The sequence below is a fragment of the Hypanus sabinus genome, chromosome 20, assembly GCF_030144855.1.
Source record: "Hypanus sabinus isolate sHypSab1 chromosome 20, sHypSab1.hap1, whole genome shotgun sequence".
In the NCBI taxonomy this organism is placed as follows: domain Eukaryota; kingdom Metazoa; phylum Chordata; class Chondrichthyes; order Myliobatiformes; family Dasyatidae; genus Hypanus; species Hypanus sabinus.
The window spans coordinates 615,835-633,577 of NC_082725.1; the positions used below are offsets into that span (position 1 = coordinate 615,835).

At 42.5% G+C, this 17,743-nt stretch overlaps 1 protein-coding gene across 1 annotated transcript in view; it reads left to right on the forward strand.

The window, feature by feature from the left end:
- The window catches only part of LOC132378215 (protein QNR-71-like), a 161,906-nt gene extending 146,108 nt beyond the window's left edge, over nucleotides 1-15,798 (forward strand). Inside the window, exons 14-17 of the mRNA XM_059944927.1 lie at nucleotides 364-466; nucleotides 7,363-7,565; nucleotides 14,276-14,369; nucleotides 15,221-15,798. Coding sequence (XP_059800910.1) covers nucleotides 364-466; nucleotides 7,363-7,565; nucleotides 14,276-14,369; nucleotides 15,221-15,386 — 566 coding nt within the window. The 3' untranslated portion in view covers nucleotides 15,387-15,798. The remainder of the gene's footprint in view (nucleotides 1-363; nucleotides 467-7,362; nucleotides 7,566-14,275; nucleotides 14,370-15,220) is intronic.
- Nucleotides 15,799-17,743: the final 1,945 nt, after the last annotated feature.

Genomic DNA, 17,743 nt, shown 5'->3' on the forward strand with positions numbered 1-17,743 from the left:
GATGGAGATTCAGCTGGATGAAGCCACTGGCAAATTATCAAGCTATACATCCAAAGATCAAACCTAGCTAGGACAAAACAATATGTATGACCAATGTCACTGGGCAGCCAGCAACCCTGCATTGACGGATATGTGAGGAAAGAGAGGGTGAGTAATAATAATTACTGTATGAGTAGGAGTTTAAATCTCCACTACTGACTGAGATATTGCACTTAGAAGCTAACAACAGAATTTCAGATTTAATCATATATAAGTAATCTGAAGTAATAATTTAATGTGCAAGATGTATTAGCTTAAAAGTATAGATATCTTTGAATTACTACAAGTAGCACAAGTGTGAAATGTGCTTTTCTTTCCTGTCAGATGGTCTTTTTGCAGTCAAGATTGCTGGAATGTCCAACGTACACATCTCCACTGGTTTTTATCACAAATCCACGGTGGACTTTGTTGTTACTTGTAAGGGCAGGTATGGGCATTGCTTTGTCATAAATAACACAGGGGAACTCAGCACTCCCCCACAGCTTTCTCTGTCATTCAGTTAGCTGATGACCAACTAACCATATCAATTCAACTTGGAGCAATGATGTTGTGGCCATTACAGAGACTTGGATGACTCAGGGGAAGGAACGGTTACTTAGAGTGCCAGGGTTTAGATTTTTCAGAAAGGACAGGGAAGGAGGCAAAAGAGGTGGGAACATGGCACTGCTGATCATAGATAGTGTTAGGGCTGCAGAAAAGGAGGAAGTCATGGAGGAATTGTCTATTGAGTCTCTATGGGTGGAAGGGGTCAATAACTCTACTGGGTGATTTTCTATAGACCACCCAATAGTAACAGGGACATTGAAGAGCAAATAGGGAGACAGATTCTAGAAAGATGCAATAATAACAGGGTTGTCATAGTAGGAGTTTTTAATTTCCCCATTTTGATTGGAACCTCCCTAGAGCAAGGGGGTTAGATCAGCTGGAGTTTGTTAGGTGTGTTCAGGATAGTTTCCTGATACAATATGTAAATAAGCCACCAAGAGGAGAGGCTGTACTTGATCTGGTATTGGGAAATGAACCTGATCAGTTGTCAGGTCTCTCAGTGGGAGAGCATTTTGGAGATAGTGATCACAATTCCATCTCCTTTACCATAGCATTGGAGAGGTATAGGAATAGACAAGTTAGGAAAGCTTGTAATTGGAGTAAGGGGAAATATGAAGCTATCAGGCAGGACCTTTGAAGTATAAATTGGGAATAGATGGTCTTAGGGAAATGTATGGCAGATTCATTTGAATCGGGAGCAAGTTACAGCTTGTGATTCAGCTGGGAGCTCAGAGAATTCGATCGTGTCGGTAGGATTTCAGCCTACCTGGTCAAAACCTGTGGAGGAGGGGGAACTGCGCAGGCGCGAGTGACGTCAGCATCAAGCGCGCACTTTAAAAGGCAGGATTTCTTGTCAGAGCGGGCGGCGGAGTCCGTGGAAGCAGAGTCCTGGGCTTTGGCTAAGTGGGTTTCGGTGTAAGGGGACTTCGGTAAGCTTGTGTGATTGCTCGCTGAGGGGAAGAAGGTAAGGTCGCTAGGTGCTTTTTAGACATTCTATTAATCCAGTTCAGGTATGGGGGAGACAGTCAGAGCAGTGGTGTGCTCCGTATGCAGTATGTGGGAGGTCAGGGTCAACACAGTTGTCCCTGATGACCACACCTGCAAAAGGTGCGTCCAGCTGCAGCTCCTATCAGACCGAGTTGGGGAGTTGGAGCAGGAGCTGGATGAACTACGGATCATTCGGGAGGCAGAGGCAGAGATCGATAGGAGTTATCAGGAGGTAGTCACACCAAAAAACCAAGAAGTAGGCAGATGGGTGACGGTCCAGAGAGGCAGGGGGAGCAGGCAGAGAGAGCAGAGCACCCCTGCGGCCATTCCCATTAACAGTAAGTATACCGTATTGGATACTGTTGATGGGGATGACCTACCAGGAATGAGTTGTAGTGGTCCTGCCTCTGGCACAGAGGTTGAACCCTCAACTAGAAAGGGGAGGAGGGAAGAGAAGAGAGCGATAGTTTTAGGGGACCCTATAGTTAGGGGGGCAGATAGGAGATTTTGTGGGGCAGATCGGGAGTCTCGGATGGTATGTTGCCTCCCTGGTGCCAGGGTCCGGGACATCTCAGATCGGGTGCAGGCTATTCTTGAGAGTGAGGGCATGAACCCAGATGTAGTGGTCCATGTAGGGACCAATGATGTAGGTATGGTGAGTGAGGGGGTCCTGCTTAGAGAGTTCAGGGAGTTAGGAGTGAAGCTGAAAGGCAGGACCTCCAGGGTGACAATCTCGGGATTGCTACCTGTGCCACGTGTGAGTGAGGCGAAGAATAGAATGATTATGCACATTAATACGAGGCTGAGAGCATGGTGCAGGAAGGAAGGGTTCAGGTTTTTGGATAATTGGTCTTTGTTCCAGGGACATTGGGATCTGTTTCGAAGGGATGGTCTACATCTGAATCGGAGGGGTACTAACATTCTTGCAGGAGTATTTGCCAGTGCTGCTCGGGGGGGTTTAAACTAGATGTGCAGGGGGCAGGGATCCAGATCCAGAGGGTTGGTCAGAAGGTGCATGGGGTTAAATGTGTACAAGGTTTGGGTGATCTTGAGAAGGTCATCAAAATTCAGGGTGCAATTTGCCTGATGGAAGTTCAAGGAGCTGGGTTAGGTACAGTAGACAGTGTTTTAAGCAAAGAGAGGAGGAATGGGCTAAGAATTCTATACTTGAATGCGCGTAGTGTCAGAAATAAGACAGATGAGCTTGAAGCTCAGATGAAAATGGGGAACTACGATATTGTTGGGATAACGGAGACATGGCTGCAAGGGGATCAGGCCTGGGAATTGAGTGTACCAGTGTATATGTGCTGTAGAGACAGAAATATGGGAAGAGGGGGTGGGGTGGCCCTGTTGGTGAGGAATGAGATTCAGTCCTTAGCAAGAGGTGACTTGGGAACAGCGGAAGTAGAGTCTGTGTGGATTGAGCTGAGGAACAGTAAGGGTAAAAAGACCCTAATGGGTGTTGTGTACAGGCCACCAAACAGTAGCGTGGATATTGGGTACAAGTTGATTAGGGAGTTAACATTGGCATGTGCTAAAGGTAATGCAGTCGTTATGGGAGATTTCAACATGCAGGTGGACTGGGAGAATCAGGTAGGTGCTGGACCCCAGGATAGGGAGTTTGTGGAGTGTCTAAAGGATGTATTTTTGGAACAGCTTGTGCTTGAGCCAACCAGGAACGAGGCTATTTTGGACTTGGTGATGTGTAATGAACAGGAATTGATAAGTGATCTTGAAGTAAAGGAGCCATTAGGAAGTAGTGATCATAACATGATAAGTTTTTATCTACAATTTGAGAGGGATAGGGGCAGATCAGAGGTGTCAGTGTTGCAATTAAATAAAGGAGACTACGGAGCCATGAGGGATGAGCTGGCCAAAGTTAAATGGGCGGATGCCCTGGCAGGAAAGACAGTGGATCAGCAGTGGCAGATATTCTTGGGCATAATACAAAAGATGCAAATGCAGTTCATTCCAATGAGAAGGAAGGATTCAAAGAGGGGGAAGGGGCCACAGTGGTTGACAAAGGAAGTCAGAGATTGTATAGCATTAAAGAAAAAGAAGTATGACAGGGCTAAGATGAGTGGGAATACAGATGATTGGGAAAGTTTTAAGGAACAGCAGATCTTAACTAAAAAAGCAATACGGAGAGAAAAAATCAGGTATGAGCTCAGTCTAGCCAGGAATATAAAAGGGGATAGCAAAAGCTTTTTTAGCTATGTGAAGAGAAAGAAGTTAGTTAAGAACAATGTTGGCCCCTTGAAGAATGAATTGGGAGAAATTGTTATGGGAAACGGGGAAATGGCAACAGAATTTAATGCATACTTTAGATCTGTCTTCACCAGGGAGGACACAAGCAATCTCCCAGATGTATGGATGGGCCAGGGTCATAAGATATCAGAGGAATTGAGACAGATTGACATTAGGAAAGAAACTGTGATGAGTAGACTGGTAGGACTGAAGGCTAATAAATCCCTGGGTCCAGATGGTCTGCATCCGAGGGTTCTAAAAGAGGTGGCTCAGGAAATTGCGGATGCATTGGTAATCATTTTCCAATGTTCCTTAGATTCAGGATCAGTTTCTGAAGATTGGAGAGTGGCTAATGTTGTCCCACTTTTCAAGAAGGGAGGGAAAGAGAAAACAGAGAACTATCGCCCTGTTAGCCTAACGCCAGTCGTGGGGAAGATGCTTCAGTCCATTATTAAGGACGAAATAGTGGCACATCTAGATGGCAGAAATAGGATTAGGCTGAGCCAGCATGGATTTACCAAGGGCAAATCATGCTTGACTAATCTGTTGGAGTTTTTTGAGGGTGTAACAAGGATGTTAGACGAGGGTAAGCCAGTAGATGTTGTGTACCTAGATTTTCAGAAGGCATTCGATAAGGTGCCACATAGGAGATTGGTGAGTAAAATCAGAGCTCATGGCATTGGGGGCAGGGTTTCAACATGGATAGAAAACTGGTTCGCAGATAGAAAGCAAAGGGTAGCAGTGAATGGGTGTTTCTCAGACTGGCTGGAGGTGACTAGTGGGGTACCACAGGGCTCTGTATTGGGACCACAGCTCTTTACGATTTATGTCAATGATTTAGATGAGGGCATTGAAAACTATATCAGCAAGTTTGCTGACGATACTAAACTGGGTGGCAGTGTGACATGCGAAGAGGATGTTAGGAGAATACAGGGAGACTTGGATAGGCTGAGAGAGTGGGCAGATACTTGGCAGATGTCATTCAATGTGAATAAATGTGAAGTTATCCACTTTGGAAGCAGGAACAAGAGGGCAGAGTATTGTCTGAACGGTGTCGAGTTAGGTAAAGGAGAAATGCAAAGAGACCTAGGAGTCCTAGTTCACCAGTCAATGAAGGTGAATGAGCAAGTGCAACAGGCAGTAAAGAGGGCAAATGGAATGTTGGCCTTTGTTACAAGGGGAATTGAATACAAGAGCAAGGAAGTCCTTTTGCATTTGTACAGGGCCCTGGTGAGACCACACCTGGAATATTGTGTACAGTTTTGGTCTCCAGGTTTAAGGAAGGACATTCTGGCAATTGAGGAAGTGCAGCGTAGATTCACTAGGTTGATTCCTGGGATGGCAGGGCTGTCTTACGCAGAGAGATTGGAGAGATTGGGCTTGTACACGCTGGAATTGAGGAGATTGAGAGGGGATCTGATTGAAACGTTTAAGATAATTAAAGGATTTGATTGGATTGAGGCAGGAAATATGTTCCAGATGTTGGGAGAGTCCAGTACCAGAGGGCATGGATTGAGAATAAGAGGTCAGTTATTTAAAACAGAGTTGAGGAAGAGCTTCTTCTCCCAGAGAGTTGTGGAGGTGTGGAATGCACTGCCTCGGAAGACGGTGGAGGCCAATTCTCTGGATGCTTTCAAGAAGGAGCTGGATAGATACCTGATGGATAGGGGAATCAAGGGATATGGGGACAAGGCAGGGACTGGGTATTGATAGTGAATGATCAGCCATGATCTCAGAATGGCGGTGCAGACTCGAGGGGCCGAATGGTCTACTTCTGCACCTATTGTCTATTGTCTAAAAGTGACAAATGTTCAGGATATATTTGTGTGGCATTCTGCATAGGTACGTTCCAATGAGACAGGGAAGGGATGGTAGAGTAAGGGAACCGTGGTGTACAAAGGCTGTTGTTAATCCAGTCAAGAAGAAAAGAAATGTATGTGAAGAGCAAGAGAATAAGACATCAGAGAATAGGACCAATCAGTGGGAAAGTGTGTATGGAACCAAAGAAGATAGCTGAGGTATTTAATTAATACTTTGCTTCAGTATTCACTACGGAAAAGGATCTTGGCAATTGTAGGGATGACTTACAGCAGACTGAAAAGCTTGAGCATATGGACATTAAGAAAGAGGATATGCTGGAGCTTTTGGAAAACATCAAGCTGGATAAGTCACTGGGACCAGACAAGATGTATCCCAGGCTACTGTGGGAGGCGAGAGAGGAGGTTGCTGAGCCTCTGGCAATGATCTTTGCATCATCAATGGGGACAGGAGAGGTTCTGGAGAATTGGAGGGTTGCAGATGTTGTTCCCTTATTCAAGAAAGGGAGTAGAGATAGCCCAGAAAATTATAGACCAGTGAGTCATACTTCAGTGGTTGGTTTGATGGAAAAGATCCTGAGAGGCAGGATTTATGAGCATTTGGAGAGGTATAATATGATTAGGAATAGTCAGCATAGCTTTGTCAAGGGCAGGTCATGCCTTACAAGCCTGATTGAATTTTTTGAGGATGTGACTAAACAGATGCATGAAGGAAGAGCAGTAGATATAGCGTATATGGATTTCAGCAAGGCATTTGATAAGGTACCCCATGCAAGGCTTATTGAGAAAGTAAGGAGACCTGGGGTCTAAGGGGACATTGCTTTGTGGATCCAAAACTTGCTTGCTCAAAGAAGGCAAAGAGTGTTTGTAGACAGGTCATATTCTGTCCCTTCTTACCCCATCCCTTATCTATTTATTTATTTATTTATTTACCTACCTATCTATTTATTTCCCACCTTTTTTCTTTTCTTTTTACTCTTTTTCTCTCTCTGCCCCTCTCACAATCACTCCTCGCCCACTCTCCATCTCCCTCTGGTGCTCCCCTCCCTCTTTCTTTCTCCCTAGGCCTCCCATCCCATGATCCTTTTCCTTCTCCAGCTCTGTATCCCTTTTGCCAATCAACTTTCCAGCTCTTAGCTTCATTCCTCCCCCTCCTGTCTTCTCCTATTATTTTGGATTTCCCCCTCCCCCTCCCACTTTCAAATCTCTTACTATCTTTTCTTTCAGTTAGTCCTGACAAAGGGTCTTGGCCCGAAACTTCGACAGTACTTCCTCCTATAGGTGCTGCCTGGCTTGCTGTGTTCCACCAGCATTTTGTTTGTATTGCTTGAATTTCCAGCATCTGCAGATTTCCTCGTGCCTGCAGACAGCATGCCCAGTTTTTGTGGAGTAGTATTGGTCTGCTTAACCCTCTCTTTACCCCGAGCATTAACTCAAAGACAGAGCAACAAGAGCCTCGGTCTACAAAGGTTCCATATTAAGTTTTAAGACTGGCAATTCATCCACTCTGGCACAAGACTGGATCATCAAACATATTGTCTCCTGCCCACACAACCACGACTTCGGGCTCTAGAACAGGAAGTTTGTGCTATACTAGCATTTTGTGTGTGTTAACTAATGAAGCAGATTTATTTCCCCAGATTTCTTTTACTTCCATTTAAACATGCATTTGTGCCTCCACCTTTTGATGAAAGGATGCTGTTTGTGAATACTTTGTGCCTTGCAGCATACCTACTGATGTGTGTTCCACGATTGCGGATCGCTCCTGCACGGTGCCACAGAGTGTAATCTGTGATCCTGTGAAGACTACTGACACTTGTAAGCTGAACCTTCGCCGAAGCTTCAATGCATCTGGCATCTACTGTGTGAATATCACATTGAAGGATAACACCAGTTTTGCAATTACTAGTACTCTTGTGTCAATTGGAGGTAGGTACAACCATCAAAACAATCCAGATGCTGGAAACCCAAAACAAGGCAGAGAATATGACAGGGCTAAGATGAGTGGGAATACAGATGATTGGGAAAGTTTTAAGGAACAGCAGATCTTAACTAAAAAAGCAATACGAAGAGAAAAAATCAGGTATGAGCTCAGTCTAGCCAGGAATATAAAAGGGGATAGCAAAAGCTTTTTTAGCTATGTGAAGAGAAAGAAAATAGTTAAGAACAATGTTGGCCCCTTGAAGAATGAATTGGGAGAAATTGTTATGGGAAACAGGGAAATGGCAACAGAATTTAATGCATACTTTAGATCTGTCTTCACCAGGGAGGACACAAGCAATCTCCCAGATGTATGGATGGGCCAGGGTCATAAGATATCAGAGGAATTGAGACAGATTGACATTAGGAAAGAAACTGTGATGAGTAGACTGGTAGGACTGAAGGCTAATAAATCCCTGGGTCCAGATGGTCTGCATCTGAGGGTTCTAAAAGAGGTGGCTCAGGAAATTGCGGATGCATTGGTGATCATTTTCCAATGTTCCTTAGATTCAGGATCAGTTCCTGAAGATTGGAGAGTGGCTAATGTTGTCCCACTTTTCAAGAAGGGAGGGAAGGAGAAAACGGAGAACTATCGCCCTGTTAGCCTAACGTCAGTCATGGGGAAGATGCTTGAGTCCATTATTAAGGACGAAATAGTGGCACATCTAGATGGCAGAAATAGGATTAGGCCGAGCCAGCATGGATTTACCAAGGGCAAATCATGCTTGACTAATCTGTTGGAGTTTTTTGAGGGTGTAACAAGGATGTTAGACGAGGGTAAGCCAGTGGATGTTGTGTACCTAGATTTTCAGAAGGCATTCGATAAGGTGCCACATAGGAGATTGGTGAGTAAAATCAGAGCTCATGGCATTGGGGGCAGGGTTTCAACATGGATAGAAAACTGGTTGGCAGATAGAAAGCAAAGGGTAGCAGTGAATGGGTGTTTCTCGGACTGGCTGGAGGTGACTAGTGGGGTACCACAGGGCTCTGTATTGGGACCACAGCTCTTTACGATTTATGTCAATGATTTAGATGAGGGCATTGAAAACTATATCAGCAAGTTTGCTGATGATACTAAACTGGGTGGCATTGTGACATGCGAAGAGGACGTTAGGAGAATACAGGGAGACTTGGATAGGCTGAGTGAGTGGGCAGATACTTGGCAGATGTCATTCAATGTGAATAAATGTGAAGTTATCCACTTTGGAAGCAGGAACAAGAGGGCAGAGTATTGTCTGAACGGTGTCGAGTTAGGTAAAGGAGAAATGCAAAGAGACCTAGGAGTCCTAGTTCACCAGTCAATGAAGGTGAATGAGCAAGTGCAACAGGCAGTAAAGAGGGCAAATGGAATGTTGGCCTTTGTTACAAGGGGAATTGAATACAAGAGCAAGGAAGTCCTTTTGCATTTGTACAGGGCCCTGGTGAGACCACACCTGGAATATTGTGTACAGTTTTGGTCTCCAGGTTTAAGGAAGGACATTCTGGCAATTGAGGAAGTGCAGCGTAGATTCACTAGGTTGATTCCTGGGATGGCAGGGCTGTCTTACGCAGAGAGATTGGAGAGATTGGGCTTGTACACGCTGGAATTGAGGAGATTGAGAGGGGATCTGATTGAAACGTTTAAGATAATTAAAGGATTTGATTGGATTGAGGCAGGAAATATGTTCCAGATGTTGGGAGAGTCCAGTACCAGAGGGCATGGATTGAGAATAAGAGGTCAGTTATTTAAAACAGAGTTGAGGAAGAGCTTCTTCTCCCAGAGAGTTGTGGAGGTGTGGAATGCACTGCCTCGGAAGACGGTGGAGGCCAATTCTCTGGATGCTTTCAAGAAGGAGCTGGATAGATACCTGATGGATAGGGGAATCAAGGGATATGGGGACAAGGCAGGGACTGGGTATTGATAGTGAATGATCAGCCATGATCTCAGAATGGCGGTGCAGACTCGAGGGGCCGAATGGTCTACTTCTGCACCTGTTGTCTATTGTCTATAATGTCATATGCACTCAGCGCATCAGGTAGTATCCATGAGGAGAGACACAGGGTTGATGTTTCTCTTTATCAGATGTAAAATGGTAAACACTTGTATCTACACTGAGTCACCATGGTTATTCAGTCCCTCTTCAGCTTCATTTCACACCAGGATGGACTAAGGGCTTTTCATTCCTTCCAAGAACAGAGCCACAACCAGACCCTTTCCATCACATCTCATCTCATCTGGCTGACGTTAATCTTACATTAAATAAATGATGCTTTTAATCCCATTTGTTCACTTGTCTGCTCTCAACTCTCCCTGCCCATGTAGAGCAAAGATAGAGCTTCTCCGTTCTCACCTTCCATCCTATCAGCTCCACATTCAATGCATCTTCCTCCACAGTTTCCACTACCTTCTACAAGATTCCACCATCATCCCTTCTCCTTCACCTCCAGCATTCTGAAGGTGGCGTTCTTTCATTTGCACTGCTCTTCTCTCAACACTCTGCCACGCAAACATTGGAGATGCAACTCCTGTCCTTTCCACCATTAGGGTTTGGTTTATTATTATTGTCACATATCCCAAGATACAATGAAAAGTTTATCTTGCATACGGTTCATACAGATCAAATCATTACACAGTGTATTGAAGTAGAACAAGGTAAAGCAATAACAGAATACAGAATAAAATGTTACAGAGAAAGTGCAGTGCAGGTAGACAATAAGGTGCAAAGTTACAATGAGATAGATTGTGGGGTTAAGGGTTCATCTAGATTGACGAAAAGCCAATTTTGATGGTATCAGAAAGGGGATCTGGCAAGTGTGGTTTGGGACAGGCTGTTTTCTAGCAAAGGAGCACTTGGTAAGTGGAAGGCCTACAAAAGAGAACTTTTGAGAGTACAAAACTTGTATGTGTCTGTCAGAATAAAAGGTAAAGATAACAGGTGTAGGGAACCTTGGTTTTCAAGAGGTATTGGGGTTCTGGTTAAGGAAAAGAGGTATAGCAGGTAAAGGCAAATAGGAATAAATGGGGTGCTTATGGAGTACAAGAAATGAAATAGAACACTTAAGAAAGAAATCAGGAGGGATAAAAGAGAGCATGAGATTGCCCTACTAGACAAAGTGAAGGGGAATCCTGAGGGATTCTACAGATAAGTGAAGCGTGAAAGGATTGCAAGGGACAAAATTGTGTGCAGCCAGAAGAGATGGGGGACATCTTAAATAATTTTTCTTTGCATCTGCATTTACTCAGGAGACGAACACAAAGTCTACAGAAGTGAGGGAAAGTGGCATCAACTTCATGGAACCTATAGAGATTCGAAGGGACTGGTTATATGAGTGTTTCAATAGACATGTACTGATTAAGGATGGTCAGCATGGTTTTGTGCATGGTAGGTCACATCTAACCAATCTTACAGTGTTTTTCGAGGAAGTTTCCTGGAAAGTGGATGAATACAAGGCAGTTGATGCTGTCTACATGGACTTTAGCAAGGTATTTGACAAGGTACCACATGGGAGGTTACCATCAGAAAGTGGTAGTAGATGGTTGCCTCTCTGACTGGAGGTCTGTGACTAGTGAAGTGCCTCAGGGATCAGTGCTAGGTCCATTTTTGTTTGTTACCTATTTCAATGATCTGGATATAAGATGGTTAACTGGGTCAGCAAATTTGTGGATGACACTAAGAATGGGGGTGTAATGTACAGCAAGGAAGGCTATCATTGTTTGCAGCAGGATCTGGGCCAGCTGGCAAAATGGGCTGAAAAATGCCAATGGAATTTAATCCAGATAAGTGTGAGGTGTTACAATTCGGTAGGATTAATGAGGTTAGGTCTTACACAGTGAATGATAGGGCACTGAGGAATACAGTAGAACAAAGAGATCAGGGAATAACAGGTCCATAATTCATTGCAAGTGACAGCACCGGTAGATAGGGTCATAAAGAAAGTTTTTGGCACATTCGCCTCATAAGTCAAAGTATTGAGTACAAGAGATGGGATGTTATGTTGAAGTTGTATAAGACGTTGGTAGGCCTAATTTGGAATATTGTGTGCAGTTTTGGTCATCTACCTGTAGGAAAAATGTAAACAAGGTTGAAAGAATACAGAGGAAATTTACAAAAATTTTGCTGGGTCTAAAGGACCTGAATTACAAGGAAAGATTGAACAGGTTAGGACTTTATTCCTTGGAATGTAGAAGATTAAAAGGAGATTTGACAGAGGTATACAAAATTATGAGGGATATAGAAAGGGTAAATGCAAGCAGGCATTTTCCACTGAGGTTGGAGGGGACTACAACTAGAGGTCATTGGTTAAGGGTGAAAGGTGAAAATTTTAAGGGGAACATGAGGGGAAACATGAGAGTGTGAAATGAGCTGCCAGCACAAGTGGTGCACACTAGCTCAATTTCAACATTTTGGATAGGTACATGGATATGGAGGGCTATGGTACCGGTGCAAGTCGAATGGAGTAGGCAGTTTAAATGGTTCAGAACAGGCTAGATGGGCTGAAGGCCAGTTTCTGTGCTCTATTTTTCTATGATTCTAAATCACACCTTAAATCAATGCTCTCTAGATTTTAATTTCCTTCCCCTGGGAAAAGGTCTTGTACACCTCATGGTTTTGTACACCTCTATGAGATCATTCCTATAACTCAGGTAATCAAGTCCTGGCAGCATCTTCATAAATCTTCTTCACACTCTATTCTGAATTTCTAATATCTTCATGTTTGTACTTGGCTTAATTTGTGATCTACGTACTTTGCTTTTCTCTTAGGATCAATTTTGTTATATGTTGTAAAACCTAAAAAACTCAAGAAATTGTAAAAACTTGTACAATTGAACACATGTACACTACACAAGCCCATTCACTGCTACTCTGACTAAACATCTCTCTTATTTTACCACATTGTCCCGCTGAACATAGATTTTATTTAATAGCACGGTAATATTCCCTAAGACCTTGAAGGAAGTTAGTGTAGAAATAGCAGGGGCTCTGACAGAAATATTCAAATATTATTAGAGGCAGGGATGGTGCTGGAGGATTGGCATGTTGCTCATGTAGTTCCATTGTTTAAAAAGGGTTCTAAGAGTAAACCTAGCAATTATAGGCCTGTAAGTTTGACGTCAGTGGTGGGTAAATTAATGGAACGTATTCTTAGAGATGGTATATATAATTATACCATCTGATTAGGGTCTGATTAGGAACAGTCAACATAGATATGTGCATGGAAGGTCATGTTTGACAAATCCTATTGAATTTTTTGAAGAGGTTACTAGGAAAGTTGACGAGGGTAAAGCAGTAGATGTTGTCTATATGGACTTCAGTAAGGCCTTTGACAAGGTTCTGCACGGAAGGTTCAATCGTTAGGTATTAATATTGAAGTAATAAAATGCATTCAAAATGTAAAGAAGTAGTAAAACATCAGGTTGGAGGCCGGTGACTGGTGGTGTGCCTCAGGGATCTATACTGGGTCCAATGTTGTTTGTAATATACATTAATGATCTGGATGATGGGGTGGTAAATTGGATTAGTAAGTATGCAGATGATATGAAGATAGGTGGCATTGTGGATAATGAAGTAGGTTTTCAAAGTTTGCAGAGAGATTTAGGCCAGTTAGAAGAGTGGGCTGAAAGATGGCAGATGGAGTTTAATGCTGATAAGTGTGAGGTGCTACATTTTGGTAGGATTAATCAAAATAGGACATACATAGTAAATGGTAGGGCATTGAGGAATGCAGTAGAACAGAGTGATCTAGGAATAATGGTGCATAGTTCCCTGAAGGTGGAATCTCATGTGGCTAGGGTGGTGAAGAAAGCTTTTGGTATGCTGGCCTTTATAAATCAGAGCATTGAGTACAGGAAACACGAGTAAATCTGCAGATGCTGAAAATAAATAAAAAACACAAAATGCTGGCAGAACTCAGCAGGCCAGACAGCATCTATGGGAGGAGGTAGTGACGACATTTCGGGCCAAAACCCTTCATCAGGAGGGTGAACGTCATCACTACCTCCTCCCATAGATGCTGTCTGGCCTGCTGAGTTCTGCCAGTATTTTGTGTTTTTCATTGAGTATAGGAGTTGGGATGTAATGTTAAAATTGTACAAGGCATTGGTGAGGCCAAATTTGGAGTATTGTGTACAGTTCTGGTCACCGAATTATAGGAAAGATGTCAACAAAAGAGAGCGAGTACAGAGGAGATTTACTAGAATGTTGCCTGGGTTTCAGCACCTAAGTTACAGAGAAAGTTTGAACAAGTTAGGTCTTTATTCTTTGGAGCGTAGAAGGTTGGGGGGGGGTACTTGATAGAGGTATTTAAAATTATGAGGGGGATAGATAGAGTTGATGTGGATAGGCTTTTTCCATTTAGAGATTAAAAAAGGACATGAGTTGAGAGTTAAGGGGCAAAAGTTTAGGGGTAACACAAGAGGGAACTTCTTTACTCAGAGAGTGGTAGCTGTGTGGAACGAGCTTCCAGTAGAAGTGGTAGAGGCAGGTTCGATTTTGTCATTTAAAAAAAAATTGGATAGGTATATGGACAGGAAAGGAATGGAGGGTTATGAGCTGAGTGCAGGTAGGTTGGATTAGGTGACAGTAAGCGTTCAGCAAGGACTAGAAGGGCTGAGATGGCCTGTTTCCGTGCTGTAATTGTTATATGGTTATAATAACTTAAGCTTTCAATTGTATTTACAGATCCCATTGGGACTGCTACAGGTGTGCACGGTGTCCTAATATTTGCCTCTTACCTGGTGGTTCTTATTATTGGTGCGGCCTATTTCCTTTATAAGTAAGTTTGGAATAATTGTCAGGAAAAGTAATGACTAGACATAAGGCTAGACAAATTCTAAAACTTTTCAGAAGATCTTTACTGCCAATTAGTTTACAGAAGTCAAACTAATTGTGTAACAGAAGTTCACAACTTGGAATCCACTGATCTGTTGGTTAATAGTTAGAGTCTTTGAAACCCCTGTTGTATGCCTAACTTTTATTTCTCTTTTGAAAAATGCCTTCATTTCCCCAGCTGAATTTTTTAGGACTATGGATGCTTTACAGTTGGACAGCACGGAAAATGGGTCTTTGGCACAACTGGTCCATGCTGATTAGAAAACGTGTGCATACATGATTTCCTTAGAATTCAGTGCTGATGTTTAGACAATAGACAATAGGTGCAGGAGTAGGCCATTTGGCCCTTTGAGCCAGCACCGCCATTCACTGTGATCATGGCTGATCATCTACAATCAGTACCCTGTTCCTGCTTTCTCCCCAAATCCCTTGACTCCGCTATCTTTAAGAGCTCTATCTAACTCTTTCTTGAAAGCATCCAGAGAATTGGCCTCCACTACCTTCTGAGGCACAACATTCCACAGATCCACAATTCTCTGGGTGAAAAAGTTTTTCCTCCCTTATTCTTAAACTGTGGCCTCTGGTTCTGGACTCCCCAACATTGGGAATATGTTAATGAACAAAAACAGATGGGTTGATATCTTTTAATCTTCCACATTTCAAGTTAACATTTTTCTCCAAATATTATTTATTTAAAATCCAGCAATGAATAGTTTCTTGGGGGGCAGGGGGGAGTGTTTAATGTGAGGACTGCATAAGATTCAATTTACTAGGAATTTTAAACTTGCCTTACAGGCGTTACAAGGAATACATGCCGATTGTTAAACCAGCAAAGGGCAGAAAAGAACAACTGACGATGAACAGCGTTAATGCCTGTGTATACTTCCGTAAGCTGAATACCGCACTCCTCGGTGGGAATGATGAGAAAAGCCCACTACTGAAAAAAACTGCGATCATTTAATCAGCAGGTCATCCAAGCAGATGTATGCTTCGGGAATAGTCTGCTTTTGGTATGGTTATGCATAGGCCTTAAGCATTATTAATATAGAATTACATTACTATCTACTCCTTATGACTACAGTACAACAAAGTGCTTGAAATCCACTTGTCACTCCTCTTCCCACTGCCTGATGATTGAAGACAAATTGCATTTAGAAATATTATCAATGTTCATCTCTTACATTTGAAAGTAATTTTCTTTTTACTTTTTTTCCTCAAATGAATGGTAAAATTCATTCTATTCTGCTAACTAATAACATTTTACTCCATGTTTTATAGAGATGGCAAAATGACAGTTACATTATATTATATTACTAATAGCTGTAGATTGCAAAGATCAGACTTCCAATGACACCATTATGATCAGAATTTCTATAGACAAAATGTATTGAGAAGTCCTTCTACAGTAACAATGACAGGACATCTGTGTCTAACAGACTGTATGTAAGGCATTTTCACAATGAGATTGCCAGTGAACCAACAAGGCTTGCATCTTTCAAGCTGCTGTTCAGATGTTTTTGGTTAATTAATGGCAAACACACCAATATAATAATAAATAGTTAAAATATCCTTGTTGTAGTTATGTCTTTTATTATATTTCAGAATGGGACAAAGGGTACAGATAATACTGATTACACCTTGGGTGAGTCCACATTTAGAGTATTTTGTACAAGGTTGGTCACCTACCTGGAGGAAAGATATCAGTAAGACTGAAAGAGTGTAGAGACAATTTACAAGGATATTTCTGGGACTTGAGGACCTGAGTTATAGGGAAAGGGTGAACAGGTTAGGACTTTATTTCCTGGACCATAGGAGAATGAAAGGAGTTTTGATAGAGATACACAAAATTATGAGGGGTATAGATGTGGTAAATGTAAGCAGGCTTTTTCCACAGCGGTCATAGGTAACAAAAGTTCAAAGATTCATTTATTATCTAAGTGTGCATCCATATACAACTCTGAGGTTCATCTTCTCCAGAAAGCCACAAAACAAAGAAAATCCATGAAAGTCATGCAGAAAAACATCAAACCTACCCCTACCCACACACAAAAAAAGGCAAACAATCATCAGCACCCAGACCCCCTCCCCCGCACAAAAAAAAACAAACAGAATGCAATAAGAATATCAACCCCCAAACCCTCCTCCTCTCGCACAACAAAACTGCTTCCCTCCTGAAGTTGGATGCCATACCTGAGCCACTTGCAGGAGCTAAACACTGGTGCAAAGTCCTTTAGAGTTTAGGACCGACTGGAGCAGCATGAGGATCATGTCTCATCGGCCACTTCATAACACAGGTGATTTAAAAAAAAAAACCTGTAAAGGTGCTGGAAATCTACAATAAAAATAGAAAATTTGGAAGCACTCAGCCTGTCAGGCAGCATCTGTGGAGAGAGAAACAGGGTAATGTTACTGGTCTGAGAAAGTTCTGACCAAGAGTCTAAGATCTGAAAAGTTAACTAACTCTCTTTGCACTAATATAGCCTGACCAACAAAGCATTTCCACTAATTTCTGTGTTTATTTCACTTCAAAATCCAAGCCCTGTTTTCCCTCCAAATCCTTGATTCCTTTGATGTTATGAAACACATCTCCCTCCTTTTTGAAAATATTTAATGGTTATTTGGGAACGAATTCATTATTCTTTAATTGAAGAAACTAATGTTGAAATCCCTGATTCTGGACTTTACAATCATCTGGAACATCTTCCCTGTATCTAGTCTGGCCAGATTAGTCTTATAAGTGTTTCTTAAGTTCCCATAAAAGACATTCTTAACTTTCTATAGGACAGTGAACAATGGCCTATCCAACCTAATTTTTCCTCATAAATCAGTTCCCTCAAGTCAGGAATAAATCCAGTAAATCTTCATTGCAAACCTTCCATAGCAACAGCATACTCCCCAAAATAAGACGGAGGATGAGAGAATGACCTGATAGAGGTGTACAAGATAATGAGAGGCATTGATTGTGTGGATAGTCAGAGGCTTTTCCCTAGGGCTGAAATGGCTAACAGTTTTAAGGTGCTTGGAAGAAGGCATAGAGGAGATGTCAGGGGGATGTTTTTTATGCAGAGAGTGGTGAGTGCATGAAATGGACTGCCAATGGCAGTGGTGGGGGCGGAAACAATAGGGTCTTTTAAGAGACTCCTGGATAGGTACATGGAGCTTAGAAAAATAGAAGGCTATGATTAACCCTAGGTAATTTCTAAGGTAAGGTCATGTTCAGCACAGCTTTGTGGGCCAAAGGGCCTGAATTGTGCTGTAGGTTTTCTATGTTTCTAAAAAGGAAAGTAATGTGCGAAAACAAACACAGAGACAATAAGT